A 16864-nucleotide genomic window follows, 5' to 3' on the forward strand; every position below is an offset into this window, starting at 1 on the left:
CTGTAGCTCATCAAGGAGGTCCGATCGAGTGAGGCACTCGAGGAGCTTCATCACTGTAAACAACCGATCCGACTGCTCTCGGAGCCTGGCCTTAGACACCCCGCTGGCCGCCACGCTCTGAGATCGACGTCAGTGCGGCAAGAGAGAGCTGCATACTAAGTAAGTATTACTAACCTACCTCCTCCGCTCCGCTAGCAACACTGCTACGCCCCTTCTTCCCCACATTGGCATTGAGAGTCCCTTGCCGCTTGGGACCTGCCATAACTTTTTCGCGCGCCACAAAATTCTCACAGCAACACCTCGAGGTGTCTTCGCTACTCCATTACGGTCATCAATAGCTGCCTGCAGTACATCCCTATCAGCAGGATCTAAACCGCTGATCCCTCTAAGCTGATCTACACTAGACAAGCGCATGGCAGAGAAGTCCCCACGCTGGAGGAAGCACTTCACATGATGCCAATCAGTGGCTTCCACGTTGAAGCCATAACCTGCCACAGACGTTCACGACTAGAGATAACAGCAGCTTGTCGGACCCGTCTCTTTGATGCCGTCGATCCCCAGACGGAGCTCTCCCCTGTCAATGAGCTTGTAGCAACCACGACACTCCGACCGGCTTGATTTAGCATACTCTACACTTAGTCCGATCGAGGATGAAGAACTGCTTCCCGATGAAGCACCTCGGCTCTGAACACATAAGAAGGAGGAATGGGGAGGGACCCCCGGGTCCAACGATGAAGACAGAGGTGGCGAGCATCACCCCTATACGTGCTTCGATCTCCTCCTGGTCCGGGAACTTCAACGAAGAGAAACCATAAATGTCCGAGATGGAAGCCGGCAGGGATCTCCCTCTCCAGAAGCACTTCGCATGGTACCTGGACACCTCTGGTAGCAGTAGTAGTAGTAGTAGTAGTAGTAGTAGTAGTAGTAGTAGTAGTAGTAGTAGTAGTAGTAGTAGTAGTAGTAGTAGTAGTAGTGTTAATCAGCCACGATCGTTACCAGGTAGGGGCCTTCCCATCAAAGTGAGGGCTCTGGACCATCCGCCCGAGTCGGAGTGCCTTGTCCGGGATGTTGGTATGACAAGCACGGCAGTGGGATCGGCCCGTCTTCGCATACTCCGCTATGAAATCAAAATTCTGGTCGTAATAGGGCATTTTATAAAACTATAATAACGGCTAACTGCCCACTGGTAACAACCAAAAGCGTCTCTTCAAGGAGCAAATACAAAACACCAGAGACGCGCGGTGGATCCCATCACTGATGCCATCGATTCTGCCTGCTGCAAGAATCGTCACCGCGCCACGAAATTCATCAGGTAAACCTGCGTGCTCCAGGCGGAATATTCACCCGTATTTCATCATGAGAGAAAACATAACCTCGTCGGAAATGATCCATCGCAGCCTGTCGTCGACGCGCATCCTTACTCTGACCTCACAGTGCCTGCGCCTCATGAGCCTTACACTCTGGCATTCATCACTATCACTCCCCCAATTGACAGGCACCTACCAAATAGGATTGCTAATCTGCGATCCTAGCGAGGCTATTCTACATACCTAAGGGAGAACTTTGCCAGTCTGCAGCACCTTCGTCTTGTGTATCTATAGAGGTCCCGAGTTCGATCCCGGGGCGCGCCACTTGTACCAAATTGAATATCATATTCTCCAAGCGTGTCCAACACTCATCACCCCTGATATCCCACTATTCCAGACTCTCACAACAGACTAGGCTGTAGACCGTAACTGTTATACGGTTCGGTATTGTAGTGAGCCTCCAAGGCCGCCCCCTGAATATTGAGCAAGTACTCATGCTACAAAGCCATGAACGATTCACCCAATTTATCGTGCCAGCGTGGCTGATGAGCCAATGGTGTCTCAGCGGTAACTAAATGACGGCACTTCGAGACAGAAAACAATTAGTCATTTAAACGGTAGTATCACTAACAAACCCAATTCATCAAGGCAAGCATAGGCCGCGTTAGAGAGAAACATGACAGTTATAGATATGGCGTCTTCACAAAGGAAAATTCACCAGGTGGGACGAGTGAAATTGTACGAAACCGATGTAACCTGTAGCGACTCGAGCCCAGACTCCTCGATGACCCTTTGGAGGAAGCAAAGCTGTTCCGGGCAGTCATGTATCTGGATGACAGAGTGTCTAGTAGCCGCGACGAAGTAAGCGGCCACCTATTCTAGCTCTCACGAGGCCATTCAAGCCGATCTGAGCGAACAGTGTGGTGACGATGCTCACCAATGCCTCTATTATACTCATGATAGGCGTCGATAAGAGGGGGGGGTTCTATTTCTAGATCAGACAAGCCATTGGCTAGATATCCTTATTCGTTTACCAATTGTTTTAAATCTATGTATAATCGTGTGATTGTTGACGGGAAGTAGTAAGATGGGGCTAATAGTATAAGAGCGTCAGAGAGAACTACGAGAATGTGATTTTTTCACGCAAGATTATGTCAGCATCGCATGAAAATTCTTAGTGGTATGTGATCAGGTCGATATACGGTGGTGGTAGAGCGCAACGAGAGTATCCACCGGCCAGATAGAGCGGCCTTCACCACCATACCATTCAGCGACTTCTTCCGGAATACCAGGTCGTTGATAAACATTCGTCATAATGAGAACGGGGATTCCTAAGACGAAGAAGGCAGCAGTGGACAGCAGCATATTGTTATGTGCGATCCATCCAAGATATGACGTTCACTTAGATTGTGATTATTGCTATGTCGAGTTCACCGTCCCTAGGGTCACAACAATATCAATGGAATCATCACATACCCATCCGAGTAGTCGCGCTATCCCAAATGACTCAGCACTACAAAATGTGAGCAAGACCTATCCCTTAAAAGAACAGACCCATCTCCCCCACATTGACAACCACCCCAACCAAAGGTCTACAACAGTATACAAGGAGAAACGAGTTTACGTGAAGTGGTATAGATACTGTTCGGACGTGGTAGTGGTGGTGACGGCTGATGAATCCTTGCCTCGCAATGACGATGATGATACACAGTAAGAGGAATCACTTGAAGTCCCTTTGGAAGTCATAAGTATCGTCATCATCCATCGCGGTGTCAGATGCCTAAAGAGTAGTAGATGGAGCCGCCTTGATACTCTTCATATAACCTCACCTCCATCTGCTCTGCTTGTTGCCTCCTCTCCTTCTTCCCTTGGTTACGTTTCACTTCCTTCGTCTTTTTCTTGATATCGCGATTCACACGCGGGTTCAATCCCGTGAATATCCGTTTTTCCACTTGCGGCCCTGCCGGGGTCTTCTTCTCCTCATTAGCCTCGTCAATAAGAATCTAACACCAACTCCGCCTCCTCTTCCATCACGACCGACCTCAACACGACCCACCGGTGCTTCCTCCTCCTCATCTTCATCTCCCTCCTCCTCGCTGCTATCAGTATCATCCATTAGCATATCGACTCCCATGTCACCACTCTGAGCGGCGTGATTAGCCGAACCGTTCAACTCCACTCCGGCCACCGCTTCCGCACTAGTATCAGCCTAACACAACGACGATCGACTCTCGAGGGGGGTTGAGCCTGCTTGCCCTCCTTACCTGGCTGAACAGCGCGTCAATGTCAAACTCAGGGCTGGCAGCGGCAACCACCTTGGCAAAGACCTTGCCCTTATCAGTCGCAGGTGGCATGCAGAAGAATCTGATGGAAAAAAGAGTAAAACTATACACTTCCACGTATCCCTACCGCAGCCGTCCAGTTGTCCACTCCCTGAGGACGTCCTTAGCCCCCTGACGAAAGTCAGGGGCACCACCCCGACGGAGCTTGCCTCGCGTCCGACATACATGTCCGACCAACTCGGTCACCGACTCAAACGCAGGCATCTACCAAGAGCGTGGAGGGAAATATGCACATGGTCAACCACATATGTTGGTCACAATATAGAAATTCTCATTGATTTCTGAACGTTTCTACCCCCATTCGTATGTAAACTTCTATTATTAGTGAGGAAACTCCTACGGCCAGCTGAGGAAAGTGGACATATATTCCAACACTGTCTACCAATATCGTCACGAGATGCACCCCCCCCCCCCCCTTCCCTCAGTAAACTCACCCTGAAGTGCTTCAACACGGCATTCCGAGGTGTCCGCTTCACCAACGCTTCCACCACCGGCATGGGGTCCTCAAGGGCGTCCACGTTCACTGACTGCCGTATAACCTGACCTCACCACGATAACAGTAAATAGATAGAAGCCTCTACTACCAAACTAGAAGTGTTACTAGCAGACTCTTCAGTGCCAGAGAATATCACACCAGGGCAGTCCAGAAGGCTGACCTAAAATACACTATAAGTAAATTCCAGCAGTGCTGTCACCAGTGCTCACCGTCTTGTCAATCTGAACCTCCTGCATCTGTTTAGTGATACCAGCACGATTTCCAGTCTTGAGATGCACACTCTTGCCTCTCTTCATAGAGTTGATAACAGAGGACTTACCAACATTGGGGTAGCCGACTATACCGACGCTAATGCGACCAGTACCAACACCCCTGAGGGAAAGTAGAGGAGGAATACACCAATCAAGGTAGACGCATAAAAAAACCTGCTACCTAGCGTAGTTCTTCAACAGCTGTAACAAAGCATCGCTTCCGATGACACCATAGCTGGATTTTAGTAACCCCTCGGAAGCAGTCTCAGCGGCGATGGCTCTACCTGTTTGACCTATGGCACAGCACATGACCCAACGAAGTACCCTCTATGTCTCTTACGGTCCCCAGATGTCCTAGCAGCCTTGAATGCAATAGTAGGGAAGTCCTTACGGAGGTAAGCCAACCACGCCTGCACTGCTTCCTTAGGGACGAGATCTGAGATATTCGAGAGTATTCATCAACCTATACCAAACATGATGGAAATTACCAATCTTATTGAGTAAGAGAATGACCTTCTTGCCGTTGGTCAGTACCTCTTCCTCGAGACTCTTACATCGACAACTCATAGGATCTCTGGCGTCCAACACCTTCCATGGCACGCTTCCTCAGAAATGACAGAGGCGATTCTGCTTACCTCAACAACGACATCAGCCATTCCCATCACTTTCCGCAGCTCCCTATAGTACGCCCTCCGAGTGTTCTGCGCCTAAGGAGCGGAGCAGTGGGAGGGGACTATGCACATGGTCAACCACATGTGTTGATAACATTATGAAAATAATAAGAAAATTTCAGAAAATTCTTGTTGGTTTTTGCTCATTTCCACCCGAATTCATGTGTAAACTCTTATAATTATCGAGGAAAGCAAAGATATATTACAACACTGAAGGGGTAGAAGGGTTGCACCAATGAGGACCCTCCTCTTTCTTGTCAAACTACCTCCTTTGAGTTGGTTCCTAGATGGGTGACACTGTGCATGTCCCGCACAGAGGAAGACGAGCCAATGAGGGCATCAGCCGATCTATCGTAGAGCCTGCCAACACAATGTCCGCTTTCGTCCCATGCTCCTATATCACCTCGTGCGTCGCTCCGCCTCGGATTTCAACTCAGCGAGAGACTTCACTATCTTGTCCTGATTCTTCTTAGATACCACTGGCTGGACAGGAAGGCCCTACCACATACAGCATTCAGTTATTAATACCACACCAACCGCAAATGCCCTACTTTCTTGCGTAGCTCTCTCTCGCGTTTCCTGTTAGGCTCCACCTCCTCCTTCCGCTTCTGCATATCATTCAACACCTACACGAAGGACCTCCCCTGTACTGAAGACACTTTAATGATAGGGCTAACGTTGATTTGCAGATGTGATTAAAATATATATAAATATTATGTAGTATTATGTATAGATGGTATTAGTATAGAATCATCTTATCCCGAGATCTCATTGAGTCTACCTCCTGCTTAAAAGGCCAGCTATTAGGGATGCCAGGATCTCTCCTCTTCTTCGATACTACAACTCCGACTTTCTTAGCCACCCGAGCTTGCTTCTTCACTTTACGGTTGTGCTCTTTGACCTGCCAATAACAACAATGGCGACCACTGAGTAGAGTACCAATATGCAACCTTCTTTTGAATGTTATATTTCCTATTCAGCGTTTGTCTCCTCGAGGGCTTCTTAATCTTCATGGTGAGCAAGTGACAGAGACAACCCGGAAATAGAGGCTATGCGTAACCATTCGACGAACCACTTCAACTCACTCCATTGACAAGGTACGTGGGAGAAACGTTACTCGATACAAGAATAGTGCCTCAGACGGTCGATAGGGTACATCTGGCTGTAGCGGGGCTCAGGTGAGATGATGCGCCGCCTTATTTAGTACGCAGCTTCTTCTTGTTGGCAGACTTTCTCTTGCCCTTCTTCTCAGTCGGCTTCGATATCTTCCGCGCGGCCTCAGCCGCAACAGCCGCTCGCTTCTTCTCACGCCTCTGGAGCACAAACGGGTGCATCACAAGCCATAGATGCCCGGTTCGATTCCTACCTCCTCCAGTTTTCCCACAGGGACCTCAGACAGCTTTAGCTTGCCAACGTCGTCATCCTCTTCTTCCTCCTCCTCATCAGCGGCCTCCTCGAATCGAACCCGTTTAGTACCCTTCTTCTCAGCCTTCTGCTTCTCCTCCGGTGCCGTAGCCCCGGCCGCCCACACTGGAAGCATTATAGAGTCCGTACTCTGTACGCCAACACTGAGGATCTTCCTTTTCACCGAGAGCATGTCACTCGACAGGTTAGCAAGGACGACCTTCGCGTTCTCGACAAGGTCCCTGTGGAAGTAAATCCCCCGTAGCACGCAAGTACAAGATTCGCCTACTCCTTCGCCATAGACGTGTTGCCAATACGAACGCTAATGCTCGCTCCAGTGCTCTTACGATAACGTGTACCTTCCAAAGGGAATAAATACTGGCAATGATACCCTTCCCAGGGGAATACTGTTGAGGGCCTTCTCGATCTGCTTAGTAGGATCGACATTGGCTGACGTGGGCCACTTGACGGGAACCCTAAAGCGACCGGGAGCATGACTTTGATACCAAATTTCGCCGAAATTACGGTATCTTCTGCTTCTTATGGTGGAAGAAATACTTCCCAAGGAGGTTGGGTAGCATGTCAGATACGGAAGAGTCACAGAGGAACACATCATGGGCGTTGGCGAGGTCCCGAAGGAGCTCAAAACGAGCTGCGTATCTATAGTAGCGTAGACGATGACTCTAGTCGGGAAGGGCCTAAGGGTTCTCGAACCCCCCTACTACTACTTTGACCGGAGGGCCTTGATTGTGACTATCTTCTGAATAGGTAGGTTGTATCTGTATCATCCAAAGAGCCAGTTGAGATACCTCCCAAGGGGTTGCGTACTTCGCGACGAGCTTCTGAGCTGTCTGTTTTGGGTCCCGTGCGATGAGGCAAACTGTGAGGCCCTCAACGCCGTTCTTGCCGTGAATAGAGTGAGGCACTTGTCTGAGAGTAATGCCTTTCCTGACGAGCCCTTCCTCATAGAAAATACTACATCAGTCGATATTTGTTGTCGGCCTTCCCCTGTATCTTATCAACATTGATCTGTAGAGTGACGGTATCGCCGGCCTCCTCAGCCAATAGGTCCTGGGTGGCCTTCTCAGCTGACTTCTTTGCAGAATATCTAAGGTTCAACCGTGTAAGATCTGGATCATGTCCGATACTTGTCCGGAGTTTCACTGCAACGCTCTGATAACGGTAACCAGGTATGTCAAACTACTGTATGGAAATTTGAGTATTTTCCGCGACGCACTCCGGACGGCAGTGAGAGCATTTGAACATTTCGTCAGAGTCTAAATTTTCCCATGGAAGATAGCAGCAAGATCTGTGACGAGCATATAGGAGCTTTCGACGTACTTTAGTAGGGCGCTGACTGCTTTGGGCAGCTGCGAGTTGCAGGCCTGTAGAGATGACTTCTCCATAGGTGCCAGATCAATCGATTACTTGGGCGCGCGCTAATTGAGGAAGGAACGGCTTTACGTCACGTGGTTCGTATATAGTTGAACCGCCGTGGGAAATGCAAAAGGCATGTGAGATGGTAACGAGCCTCTTGACGGCCACAGCGCCGGTTCAGAGATGTCCATATAGTACGATGAACGTAGGATACCATCTATGGTTGAGCTCAGGTCGATCTGAATGTACCCCCCACAGGTCCACCTCCTGAAGCTGCTGCAACGAGAAGGTTTCATACGGGGATTTGTAGTAGAGGGTAATCGTATTAACATCCTCCTCAAGAGATATCAATGTGGGCTACCATAGGGCAGTCCATTCGAAAGGCTACAGAGTTGCTCAGTTGCCCCCGTGATACGCAACATTCAAGTAGTGTCGAAGCCTAGTCGGGACATATGGCTGTTGCCTCACGAACTGAAGGAGCGCACTGGGTGAGGGTGTGAATGGGCTTTCTGTACCGACTAGGATGGGGCTCAGGATGAACACAGGGACGTGGATAATGCAGACTCCAGAGGGGTTCATGACACATCGGGAGTGCATCGAACTGGGGGTGGGGGGCAAGGTTATATTTGCTATCAACAATGGCGCTCAGAAATGGTGTTGATGATCGTGGCGATGGGATCATGTTTCTGTTCGCTTTGGGCCTGTTTCGTATCTTAGTCGGTCACCTCGGGTGAAGAATCTTATAGTACATTTTATTTTTCCATGTCGTCATCGCCTGACCAACCGTCACTGACATCCGAAGATACTTCTATGGGAAATACCAACGTTGCTGCCGCTACTAGCAACGAAAATACCCCAGCCGAGGATGGGACCTGGGTCGTGCACGTGCGAAGAATGAACGGTTCCACACTCACCTATAACGTGAACCCACACACCGAGACCGTGGCGGATCTCATGGATCGGATACATCGGGAGGTAGACCAATTGTTGTAGTTGTTTAGTCTACCGTCTCCATTCAGGCAGAGATCGATCCCATGCTGCAACGCCTCATTTTTAGAGGTCAAGTCATCTCCCACGAGCCTCACAAACACTTGGATGAGTTCCTCACAGAGAGCGGCCAGACGATCCACATGGTGGTAAGTCGCCAGAGGGGGGGGGGGTATTCCATGCAGTAGTATAAGCCTGTAGGTAAGGCCAGTATCAACTCTGAGAAATGCTACTGCTAATTCATCTACCACACCAATGACAGCACCTGAATCTGCCACTGGAGGAGGGGGAGGAGGCAACAATGATGTTCCTCCGCAAATAGGTAGTGTTAGTAGTGATGAACTAGAGTCATGCTCTACCGTTGCGTTCTCAGGGAACATATTCAGCGCTATGCTGCCTCCTGGCCTCCTTTCCGGCAGTGGTCAGTTTGTGATCCCTGGGGGAGTAGGTGGCAACGATGGTGCGCCCGGTTCCACCCAGGTTTTCATGCACTCTTTTCACTTAGACCCAGCCACTGGGCAGGTAACAGAATGTGGAGCTCTTACATCATACTTGTCTTGAGCGCTTTTCGTGTAGATCGTTGGTGACGATCACCAACAGCAAGGCGGAGCGATACCACTTCCCTTTGGGGGCATCTTCGGCAGATCCCCCATGCCCTCTGGGGCTACTAGTAACGACCTCTCTCTCACTCTATGCGGAGTACTAGTCTTTCCAGATGCCAATCCACAGCCACCATCGGGCGACTCATCTACCTCGGCTCCGAGAAGGTCGACTCCAACTCCAACGACCCCTGGTCCTTCCGACCAAGAGGTGACCTACTGCTTGCCTGCTAACACTAATAACGCCTTCGTCAGGCCTCAAACACTAGTACCGCTCAAGCGCCGGAGCCTACAACAACTACCAGTGGTGGCGGCAATGGAGTGTAGGGCGCATACTTCTCATGGTCAGTGAGAGATTCATTCTCATGTCAGACAACAGATGATAAGTGGCCTCTCCCAGCTCTTCGGGAATCTGGCATCTGCTGGTCAGCAGCCTGCTGCTGCTGGAGGAGGAGGAGGCTCCGTCACAGCTACCTTCTCCACCCCTGCCGATGGGAGACCATCTACTCCCCCTTCTCGCCCACGTTCGCAGTCAGCACGGCTGTAAGAGGGGTATCTTTGGGGTTAAGTGAGATGTGCTATTCAGACCGAGAGGAGGCGAGAGCAGCGCAAGTAGGAGTCAGGATGGACGTACGAGAGGCAGAGTATTCACAAGGCGTAGGTTTCTGCGTACACGTTCTAGTGAGGACCTCAAGGTGGTGCTGGTAGGTGCTACGCGTCCATCTGCAACGACACAACAGCGGTCGACAGGCAGTGGCGAGGCTGTGATGACAGATTCTAGTAGGCCTGTTGTGGTCCTAGCAACTGGTGTGCATTTTGCGGTATTTTGATCAGATCGTATTCCTGTTAACTCCCAACAGGCTCCGGTCAGCCGAGCTCATGGTGCGCGGGAAGAAGACTTGCAACGGAGGGCTGAGCAGACCCCTGGCCTGCCGTGGAGAACTCTCATCGATTCTGACGCTCGTGTGGATCACCTCATGAGTCGTAGGCAGATCTCAGTAGTACTCAGTTTACACTTTTTCTATCAGATTTAGCGCAACTGCCCGGCCCTCGGCATTATCGTGGCAGTGACGACTTGCCTACTTTTTTGCGTAACTATCAGAGGTTGTTACTCTCGGCAGCCCAGATGGTTGGTGATGTCAGCCTGATGGTAATACCTTCATCACCAGCATTAGCACCAGTGTCGTTTTTCAGCTGCAGAGTGATGCATCTAGAGGCTCGGACTCGCCCCCGAATCCGCAGAGACAGGATGATTTGGCCTATGTAGGGGCTGTTGAAGGGGGGAAGCGCTTGAGGTGATGCTGTTGCCGTCCCTCAGTTGGCACGAATGCTGGCGGAACTCACCGACACCAGCGAGATGATGGTCTCGGTTGTGAACAGGACGTGGTGTGACATGTTCGACCCAGAGGGCCAAGGCCAGGTACGGACTAGAGAGCAAGAGGATGCCACTCAGACGGAGGGCCGGACTAGTGAGGTAGTTGAAGACTCACTGAGCACGGAATCATGGTGGTCGGTTAGGCTACTGAGCCATCAGCACCTTCGTTGACGCCTTATAGACCCACGGGGGCTGCTGAGGTGGACTTGACTTCTGAGCAGGGTCGGCCTAGTGAACGGCGTGAAGAAGATCGACAGCGTGGCGTAGAGCATGTGGAGGAAGCTCATCGGTCAGCACGACTAACGGATGAGAGTGTTGGTCAAGAAGGGGCGTCAGAGGGGTCCACTGAACAAGCGCGTAAGAGGCAGCGACGGAATCAATAGTAACTAAGTCGGCGTGTGACGATTGAGGAAATTAGGCTTGTTGTGTTCCCACCAGTGTCACCATGAAAGGGACCTCGTGAATGTACTGTGTGATTAGGTCAACAGCACGGTGATGGGCAATCTTCTGTGATAAGATTCATGCCCGCCGACCAGGACGGGCCTTCGGTTGCTCATAGAGTAGAGGAGATTGACGCCGGAGAGGTGGTTTTAGAGGTGAGGAAGGCACTTGGCCATAGCTGGTGAAGGTCTTGTCGTAGGAGCCCCGGAAAGTGCCTACGGGGTGCGTCATACCGCTCCCTGACAAAGTACAGCAGCCGATCAGAGGCTGCGATGAGGTGGTTGCTGCAGCGGGGGATGATGGTGTCTCTGGGGAAGATGCTAATACATCTAAAACGGTACTCTCGTGGGAGGACTATGTTTCGTAATCGTATCGACAAGTGCGGCATTGTGACAGTATTGACAAGACTTCCTTTTTCAGCTCACTACTGCGGAGCCTCTATGCAGCTCGGAACATTCTTCATCGCCATCACATCAACACGCGGCAAGCCAACGGTAATGGTAGAGCGGTTGAGCTCATCCCCTCGGAATTCTCTGGTGCTCGTTCTAGGTTGTCGGGAGACCCTCGAGGGACGGATGGAGAGGAGCAGGCGGGTCAACCCCCAGGGGGCATCAATCTAGAGGATGTGAACGCTTTGTTGGGGTCGGCAGCGGAAAGGCTATCCGGTGATCACCAGCAGCTCTTGGGTACTATATGGGGGATTTCAAGGGACGCTGGGCATTTCTTGCAATGTGTATTCTGAGTTGTATTGACATGAATGGCTCGTGAAAACAATTGTCCTGATCAGATCTAAGTTCGGAACTGTCGTCGAGATTCCCTGAGCTGCGGGCTCTTCTGGAGGCCGCGACCTCGCCGTCTAGAAACGATAGTAGCCATCAGCACGACTCATCCCAGAATCACGAGCCTCATTAGGATAGTATTTTTCATCACCTTATGCTGAAGTAGTGATACTTCCGTGTCTTGAACATTCCGCCGTTACCGTTTCATCAGCGTGCCCTTGTCGGTTTAGTTGTGACCATAGCTCCCTTTGAACTATGTATTAGTATTATTCCAATTCCCAGTATGTCACCCATATGTGGAGGCTTGAGCGAGGCGAGACCTGTCAGTGATTCGGTGAGGCGCTTGTGTGAACAGCTCCGCCCAGCCATGGAACAGAGCAACAAGGCGAATACCGCTTTCAGTGAGTTCGAGCCAATATCATACAAGAGCCAGGTGAGGCCGTGTAAGGGGCGACTCTCTCTAGGGCTGTGTCGGAAATTCGATTGGCATGGGCGATGCTGTGGCCTTTCAAAGCCGCTTGGAATTTCTGGTTCTGCTACAGGTGGTTGCTGGCACCAACTACTTCGTTAAGATTAAGGTCGGCCCGGAAGCTTTCGCTCATGTTCGGATTTTCCAGGTGAGCTGCCGTCGTAGGGACGGAATGATGGCAGGTCTGTTTGTTGATCAGCCGCTACCTTGCAATGGTAGCAATCCGGAGCTGAGTAGCGTGAAGTGGGATGTGGGTCAAGGAGACGACATTGCCTATTTCTGATGAGTGCACTCCTGAGGATGTCTATCTCACCATTGTCGCCTGCTGTGCACAAACCTTTTTGTTGGGCCTCTTAGTGTTGCGCAGTTGGTAGCGTTGGCTCCAGAAATGGCCGATTAAATGCATTTAGAGATGAGCTCGAGTCTCTTAGCTGCTCAGGTGATGTTGTTGAAATCTTCTCGATGTCAGTCGCTTACCTGCACTTCTGCATCACGACGGCTGTTCTCTCACAGCTGTCCTGTGTCCGAGGACTCCTCATCATCATCATCGAGTTGTAGCAGCTGCCAGACAGGTTGCGGGGGCTCGACTTGTAATAATCTCTTTCTCTCTCCTATAGCAGGATAATTATGGTAGAGCGAGTGATAGTAGTACTAGGTTCAGTACTCGCAGTCTATATTACCACCCCTACGCTCTTTCTGATATGACGCTCAGTCTTCCCGTCAGGGAATCTGGGAGACGAGGATGAGCCCGCCTCGAGCAACCCTTACGTTCAGTGGTTCGACCTCCATATGAATAACAGGGCGATCACTCGAGGGTAGGGCGTCGTCTGTCACTCGGTCATCTCATCTCCTCAACTTGGCAGTTTCAAGTTTGACCGCCACTTCGGAAGTCCGTCGGAGCTGGACCCGCTTTATGTCGTGGAGCTCGACAACTTAGCTATGTGCACGCAAAAGACCAACTTTCTCAATCCACTGCTGAAAGCTAAAGTCGGGTTTGTGGAATTTCGCTCCGCTTACTGGCTTCAGATTATCCGCCTTCTACGTGATTTCGGTAACAAGAAGGACGTGGAACGCTACGCACGTTATGTAATGCAACGGCAGAGGAGTAGGAGCAGCACGGAACTACCGAGGGTCCTCTCGAGTGCATTCGTAATGACTCATGATTTAGCCGACAGTCCTGCTGTAATTGTTGTCACTGGCAGCTACCAGAGAAGGAAGAGGACAAGGAGAAAAGTCGACTTGATCGCATAACCAAAGGCCAACATTTCCAAGAGTTGAAACATACCATGCCGGAGCTCTTCGATGTAGCCTATTGTGCGGATCTCTTGATACGCATGATGGGTCTTTCTCAGCCCGAGAGGTCCCAAGAGATTTCGGAACTGCAGCGGTTGTCCATTGCTCATGCTGAAGATAGTCGTCATCGACTCTACCAGCAGTTCTACTCCCCTGAGGCTGCAGTTGCCTATCTGGCTCATCGGTAGGCTGCCAGGTGTCCACTCAAAACTTCAGCTCGACCTCATAGATTCCCTCCGGCTTATGCTGTGAATTTTCGAGTACTTCACGAGGTTATGAAGAGATGTCCAGACTTCAAACCAACGTAGTGTTACTTTTGTCATAGCCTCAGACTTTCGTTAGCTTGCTAAGCCTCCGATCAGATCCATACTGGATTATGGCTCGGGTCCAGCACCATCAGTGTGTGCCGCAGCAGATGTATGGGGACAGAGGCTGATCAAACGGGTCATCTGTGTCGAACCGAGTTTACACATGAAGCAGATGGGCAAGTGAGCAGCAAGCCATAGGAATGCATTCTTCCCGCACAAGTTCCGTAGGACAGGTTTCATATGTACTGTGACTGTATGAATTACAGTTTGGAACTATCACGTTGTGATAGTTATATACTGTCTCGTCCTAACCAACCATCAAGCTAAGTTTTTAGTTTTTCTTCACAGTCTCGAATGACCCTGCTTGGCAACAATTGACTCGCAGTTTGTTGATTCGAAAGATTATTAGTTGGCAACTGCTGCTGCCGAGGCAGCTGCTGACACTTTCAACTTAATTTTTCTCCGACGAGAATCATGTGTGGCACTCATCCATTCGACGGGTTAGGTACATACTCTCCGATTACTCTGCTAACGTCGAGTGGAGCTCTCAACTGTACGATGGCAAGAATCAGAGGCAAAGTATCATTACTGTTAGCTATGTTCTGATGCACCTGAAGGGACAGGAGGCCCGCGATCTGCTGGTAGTTGGTGTCGAACAGCATCCTTTGGATCATTCGAAGGCTCCCTTCAATCCTATGAGGGTCCGCTCTGGAATCCTGATGCGTTCTGTCGGGCCGATATCATTGCTCCTGTATCCGTGGTCCCAGATACGGAATCTATGGAACCGGTTAGAAGACGGAGGAGTGTTGGTCGTCATCGAGGCCGGGACGCCGACTGGTTTCCGATTCATCCATCATATTCGAGAGTTGTTCATTATGCAGCTCCCGTGAGTTTGACTTTCTTATGCAGCTCCCTCCAGCGACCCTTCTCTCAGGAATAAAGCTTTTCACTTCGTGGCGCCCTGTCCTCATGAGTCTATGTGCCCTCTGGCCACCACTGGAAGAGACTGGTGCCACTTCCATCAAGGCGTGTAAGTTGTGTATTCGCTCTCGCCTTCACGTTGACCTCTGCTCATGCCGGCCCTTCTAAAGCGTGACGAGCTCAATCTCTTGAGGTTCTTTCCATACCTAATCACTCGTTTCGCTCCACCATAAGAACGAGCTCGCAAAAATCGCATGGGATGTTATTATTTCTGTCAGGAAGAGACTTCCCCACTACGTTTATAATAAGGGTTCTCAAGCGCGGCATGTTGAGTGGGAAAAGTTCAGCTTCTTAGTGGTCAGGAAAGGAGAGGGTGAGCTCCTTCATCATGCCACCCTGGAATGCTCTCCTCGATCTCAGGTCCACGACAAAAGTACAGCAAGGAAGAGGATGCGCTGACCGCGGCCGAAAGATCCTATTTTTGGCCGAGACTTCTCATGCCTCCGATAAAGGCTGGTGGCCATACTCTAGTCGATGCTTGTAGTGCCCCGAATAACTTTGAGAGGCTCTCCGTCTCCAAAGCCAAGCCACACACTATGGGGTGAGCTTACCTACCTCTCAACTTGCTCATCTTTGTGAACGGAATGCATGTACCTCTTGTCATCCACAAACGTATAATGTATCCAATAACGCACTATTGTAACACATGTCTGCAGTGTGGCAATTGTCTTGTACCGGTTCGGATGATGCTAGACTCAACGCTACGTCACTAGTTGGCAGTAGTAACGGTGCTGCCCTCGGTAATTTGGTCTGTCCGTAGGTATAGATTCTCCCGTAAAGTGATGTGGGGAGACCTGTGGCGCTTCCCGAAAAGAGTCAATCGTCGTAACGCTCGGGAATACGTGCCCGACGAGACCAAGCGGCATCTAGAGCGTCTGGCGAAAAAAGCCTATGAGAATATACGCGGTAAGAAGGGCCGGGAAGTGGGCACCACTAAGGAGGAGTTCAAAGAAGAGAAGAGAGATGAGTCACTACACTATGGTAAATGACATTGGATGCATGATCTTGATGATGTTTCAACGAACTTGAAGTTTCTGGAATCGACAGCTTTTCGTTTTCGGAAATTGCTCACTTCTCCTGATGGAATTAAAGGTATCCAAGCGCGTTAAAATTTCACGTCTACTGACGGGAATTGACGAGATATGACAGTACGAGAGAAAACAACGAAACAGGTTAAGATACGCTGGACCTTGTCACGGCATTATCATGGTGCCAGTAATACATTCTATTGCGGTGTGTACTCAAGTTCTGTCGTGACAGTATCTGCCAGAGCTTGTTCGAATTGACCATTGAAGAGAGGTTATGTTAACAGTATCAGAGCGTCCGGTTCAGAAAACCACACGATTGTATAGTTCGATGAAGTTGATAGACGTCTGTATCGAACTCAATTCTAATGTATTCACCAAGAGACACTGTATAAACATAGACCCTGGCACGGACTTGCCCTCTAGAATAGTAGAGATAATTAACTGTTTGTCAGGGGATTCTTGGCCAAAATACGAATTGGTCTTAGTACGGAGGGCGACCTGGTGATGATTGTACTTCGAGTAGAAAGCATTACAGCGTGATACGTTACTTTCGAATGCATCCAGTACTCGACAGTCTTGCTCCCCGAGATCTTCTCGGGAAGATATCCCATTCCACTTGCCTTGAGAAATTCTCATACCCATATCACCACAGGCTTTGTTTGTGGGGATCGGACTGAGTGTGCCGCAATAACACTTGCCAGTATCCCAGTCACAATGGAAACCACCAATGTGGGCGTATCCATGCAAGGCATAAGG

The 16864-nt window shown here is 50.1% G+C and overlaps 7 protein-coding genes across 8 annotated transcripts in view; 4 read left to right on the plus strand and 3 right to left on the minus strand.

The window, feature by feature from the left end:
- The window catches only part of Pmar_PMAR012608 (conserved hypothetical protein), a gene marked incomplete at its 5' end in the record, with an annotated part of 5152 nt that extends 4001 nt beyond the window's left edge, over window positions 1-1151 (minus strand). Inside the window, 6 exons of the mRNA XM_002787783.1 lie at window positions 1-117; window positions 179-255; window positions 300-488; window positions 534-684; window positions 740-872; window positions 997-1151. Of these exons, the coding sequence (XP_002787829.1) occupies window positions 1-117; window positions 179-255; window positions 300-488; window positions 534-684; window positions 740-872; window positions 997-1151 (822 nt within the window). The remainder of the gene's footprint in view (window positions 118-178; window positions 256-299; window positions 489-533; window positions 685-739; window positions 873-996) is intronic.
- Window positions 1152-2935: 1784 nt separating this feature from the next.
- Window positions 2936-6108, minus strand: Pmar_PMAR012609 (Nucleolar GTP-binding protein, putative). Its single transcript, XM_002787784.1, has 17 exons — window positions 6018-6108; window positions 5849-5968; window positions 5619-5693; window positions 5471-5565; window positions 5334-5427; window positions 5032-5103; window positions 4885-4984; window positions 4737-4832; window positions 4578-4689; window positions 4355-4517; window positions 4234-4305; window positions 4084-4188; window positions 3717-3853; window positions 3572-3671; window positions 3364-3516; window positions 3137-3310; window positions 2936-3087 (listed from the first exon to the last, which is right to left on the minus strand). Exons 1-17 carry the CDS (start codon window positions 6078-6080, stop codon window positions 3028-3030), a joined length of 1791 nt encoding a protein of 596 aa, XP_002787830.1. The 5' UTR covers window positions 6081-6108; the 3' UTR covers window positions 2936-3027.
- An 88-nt stretch (window positions 6109-6196) lies between these two features.
- Window positions 6197-7883, minus strand: Pmar_PMAR012610 (Ribosomal L1 domain-containing protein, putative). Its single transcript, XM_002787785.1, has 9 exons — window positions 7813-7883; window positions 7451-7579; window positions 7300-7401; window positions 7200-7250; window positions 6997-7131; window positions 6880-6947; window positions 6761-6830; window positions 6434-6713; window positions 6197-6380 (listed from the first exon to the last, which is right to left on the minus strand). Exons 1-9 carry the CDS (start codon window positions 7875-7877, stop codon window positions 6264-6266), a joined length of 1017 nt encoding a protein of 338 aa, XP_002787831.1. The 5' UTR covers window positions 7878-7883; the 3' UTR covers window positions 6197-6263.
- A 223-nt stretch (window positions 7884-8106) lies between these two features.
- On the plus strand, window positions 8107-8336 carry Pmar_PMAR012611 (conserved hypothetical protein; the record flags this gene model as incomplete). The annotated part of the gene is made up of 2 exons (XM_002787786.1): window positions 8107-8200; window positions 8249-8336. Coding segments are annotated over 2 exons (182 nt in total), but the record flags the coding sequence as incomplete, so codon positions are not given.
- Window positions 8337-8608: 272 nt separating this feature from the next.
- Pmar_PMAR012612 (hypothetical protein) lies at window positions 8609-12199 on the plus strand. Of its 2 annotated transcripts, XM_002787787.1 has the most exons (20): window positions 8609-8823; window positions 8868-8984; window positions 9037-9157; window positions 9209-9357; window positions 9412-9505; window positions 9551-9645; window positions 9690-9757; window positions 9807-9977; window positions 10021-10091; window positions 10143-10214; window positions 10269-10418; window positions 10463-10584; window positions 10629-10697; window positions 10753-10908; window positions 10953-11166; window positions 11290-11405; window positions 11450-11587; window positions 11671-11744; window positions 11800-11936; window positions 12038-12199. In XM_002787787.1, exons 1-20 carry the CDS (start codon window positions 8611-8613, stop codon window positions 12160-12162), a joined length of 2472 nt encoding a protein of 823 aa, XP_002787833.1. In that variant the 5' UTR covers window positions 8609-8610; the 3' UTR covers window positions 12163-12199. The 2 variants fall into 2 exon arrangements, with proteins under 2 accessions (XP_002787833.1, XP_002787834.1); XM_002787788.1 differs by lacking the exons at window positions 11290-11405; window positions 11450-11587; window positions 11671-11744; window positions 11800-11936; window positions 12038-12199 and having other exon boundaries at window positions 10953-11220.
- A 113-nt stretch (window positions 12200-12312) lies between these two features.
- On the plus strand, window positions 12313-12781 carry Pmar_PMAR012613 (Cystatin B, putative; the record flags this gene model as incomplete). The annotated part of the gene is made up of 3 exons (XM_002787789.1): window positions 12313-12462; window positions 12572-12646; window positions 12698-12781. 3 exons carry the CDS (start codon window positions 12313-12315, stop codon window positions 12779-12781), a joined length of 309 nt encoding a protein of 102 aa, XP_002787835.1.
- Window positions 12782-13437: 656 nt separating this feature from the next.
- Window positions 13438-16069, plus strand: Pmar_PMAR012614 (conserved hypothetical protein; the record flags this gene model as incomplete). Its single annotated transcript, XM_002787790.1, has 12 exons — window positions 13438-13485; window positions 13525-13647; window positions 13701-13802; window positions 13851-13975; window positions 14021-14095; window positions 14154-14279; window positions 14605-14740; window positions 14867-14985; window positions 15034-15129; window positions 15299-15393; window positions 15441-15621; window positions 15841-16069. The coding sequence occupies 12 exons, from the start codon at window positions 13438-13440 to the stop codon at window positions 16067-16069; spliced, it is 1455 nt and encodes a 484-aa protein (XP_002787836.1).
- Window positions 16070-16864: the final 795 nt, after the last annotated feature.

This window comes from Perkinsus marinus (assembly GCF_000006405.1).
Source record: "Perkinsus marinus ATCC 50983 genomic scaffold scf_1104296929318, whole genome shotgun sequence".
NCBI lineage: Eukaryota > Perkinsozoa > Perkinsida > Perkinsidae > Perkinsus > Perkinsus marinus.

Bases quoted from the DNA above. Each gene is read 5' to 3' on its own strand.
- Pmar_PMAR012609 (XM_002787784.1), bottom strand. From the start codon at position 6,080: ATGAAGATTAAGAAGCCCTCGAGGAGACAAACGCTGAATAGGAAATAT. The intron at 5,694-5,848 runs GTAGACTCAATG...TCCTTCGTGTAG, and splicing joins GCTGGCCTTTTAAGCAGGAG to GTGTTGAATGATATGCAGAA. The intron at 4,189-4,233 runs GTAGTAGAGGCT...TGGTGAGGTCAG, and splicing joins CTAGTAACACTTCTAGTTTG to GTTATACGGCAGTCAGTGAA.
- Pmar_PMAR012610 (XM_002787785.1), bottom strand. From the start codon at position 7,877: ATGGAGAAGTCATCTCTACAGGCCTGCAACTCGCAGCTGCCCAAAGCA. The intron at 7,580-7,812 runs GTACGTCGAAAG...GTTGAACCTTAG, and splicing joins GCAGTCAGCGCCCTACTAAA to ATATTCTGCAAAGAAGTCAG. The intron at 6,948-6,996 runs GTAATTTCGGCG...CGGTCGCTTTAG, and splicing joins CATAAGAAGCAGAAGATACC to GGTTCCCGTCAAGTGGCCCA.
- Pmar_PMAR012612 (XM_002787787.1), top strand. From the start codon at position 8,611: ATGTCGTCATCGCCTGACCAACCGTCACTGACATCCGAAGATACTTCT. The intron at 10,092-10,142 runs GTAGGTTTCTGC...TGGTGCTGGTAG, and splicing joins AGGCAGAGTATTCACAAGGC to GTGCTACGCGTCCATCTGCA. The intron at 10,215-10,268 runs GTAGGCCTGTTG...TATTTTGATCAG, and splicing joins GGCTGTGATGACAGATTCTA to ATCGTATTCCTGTTAACTCC.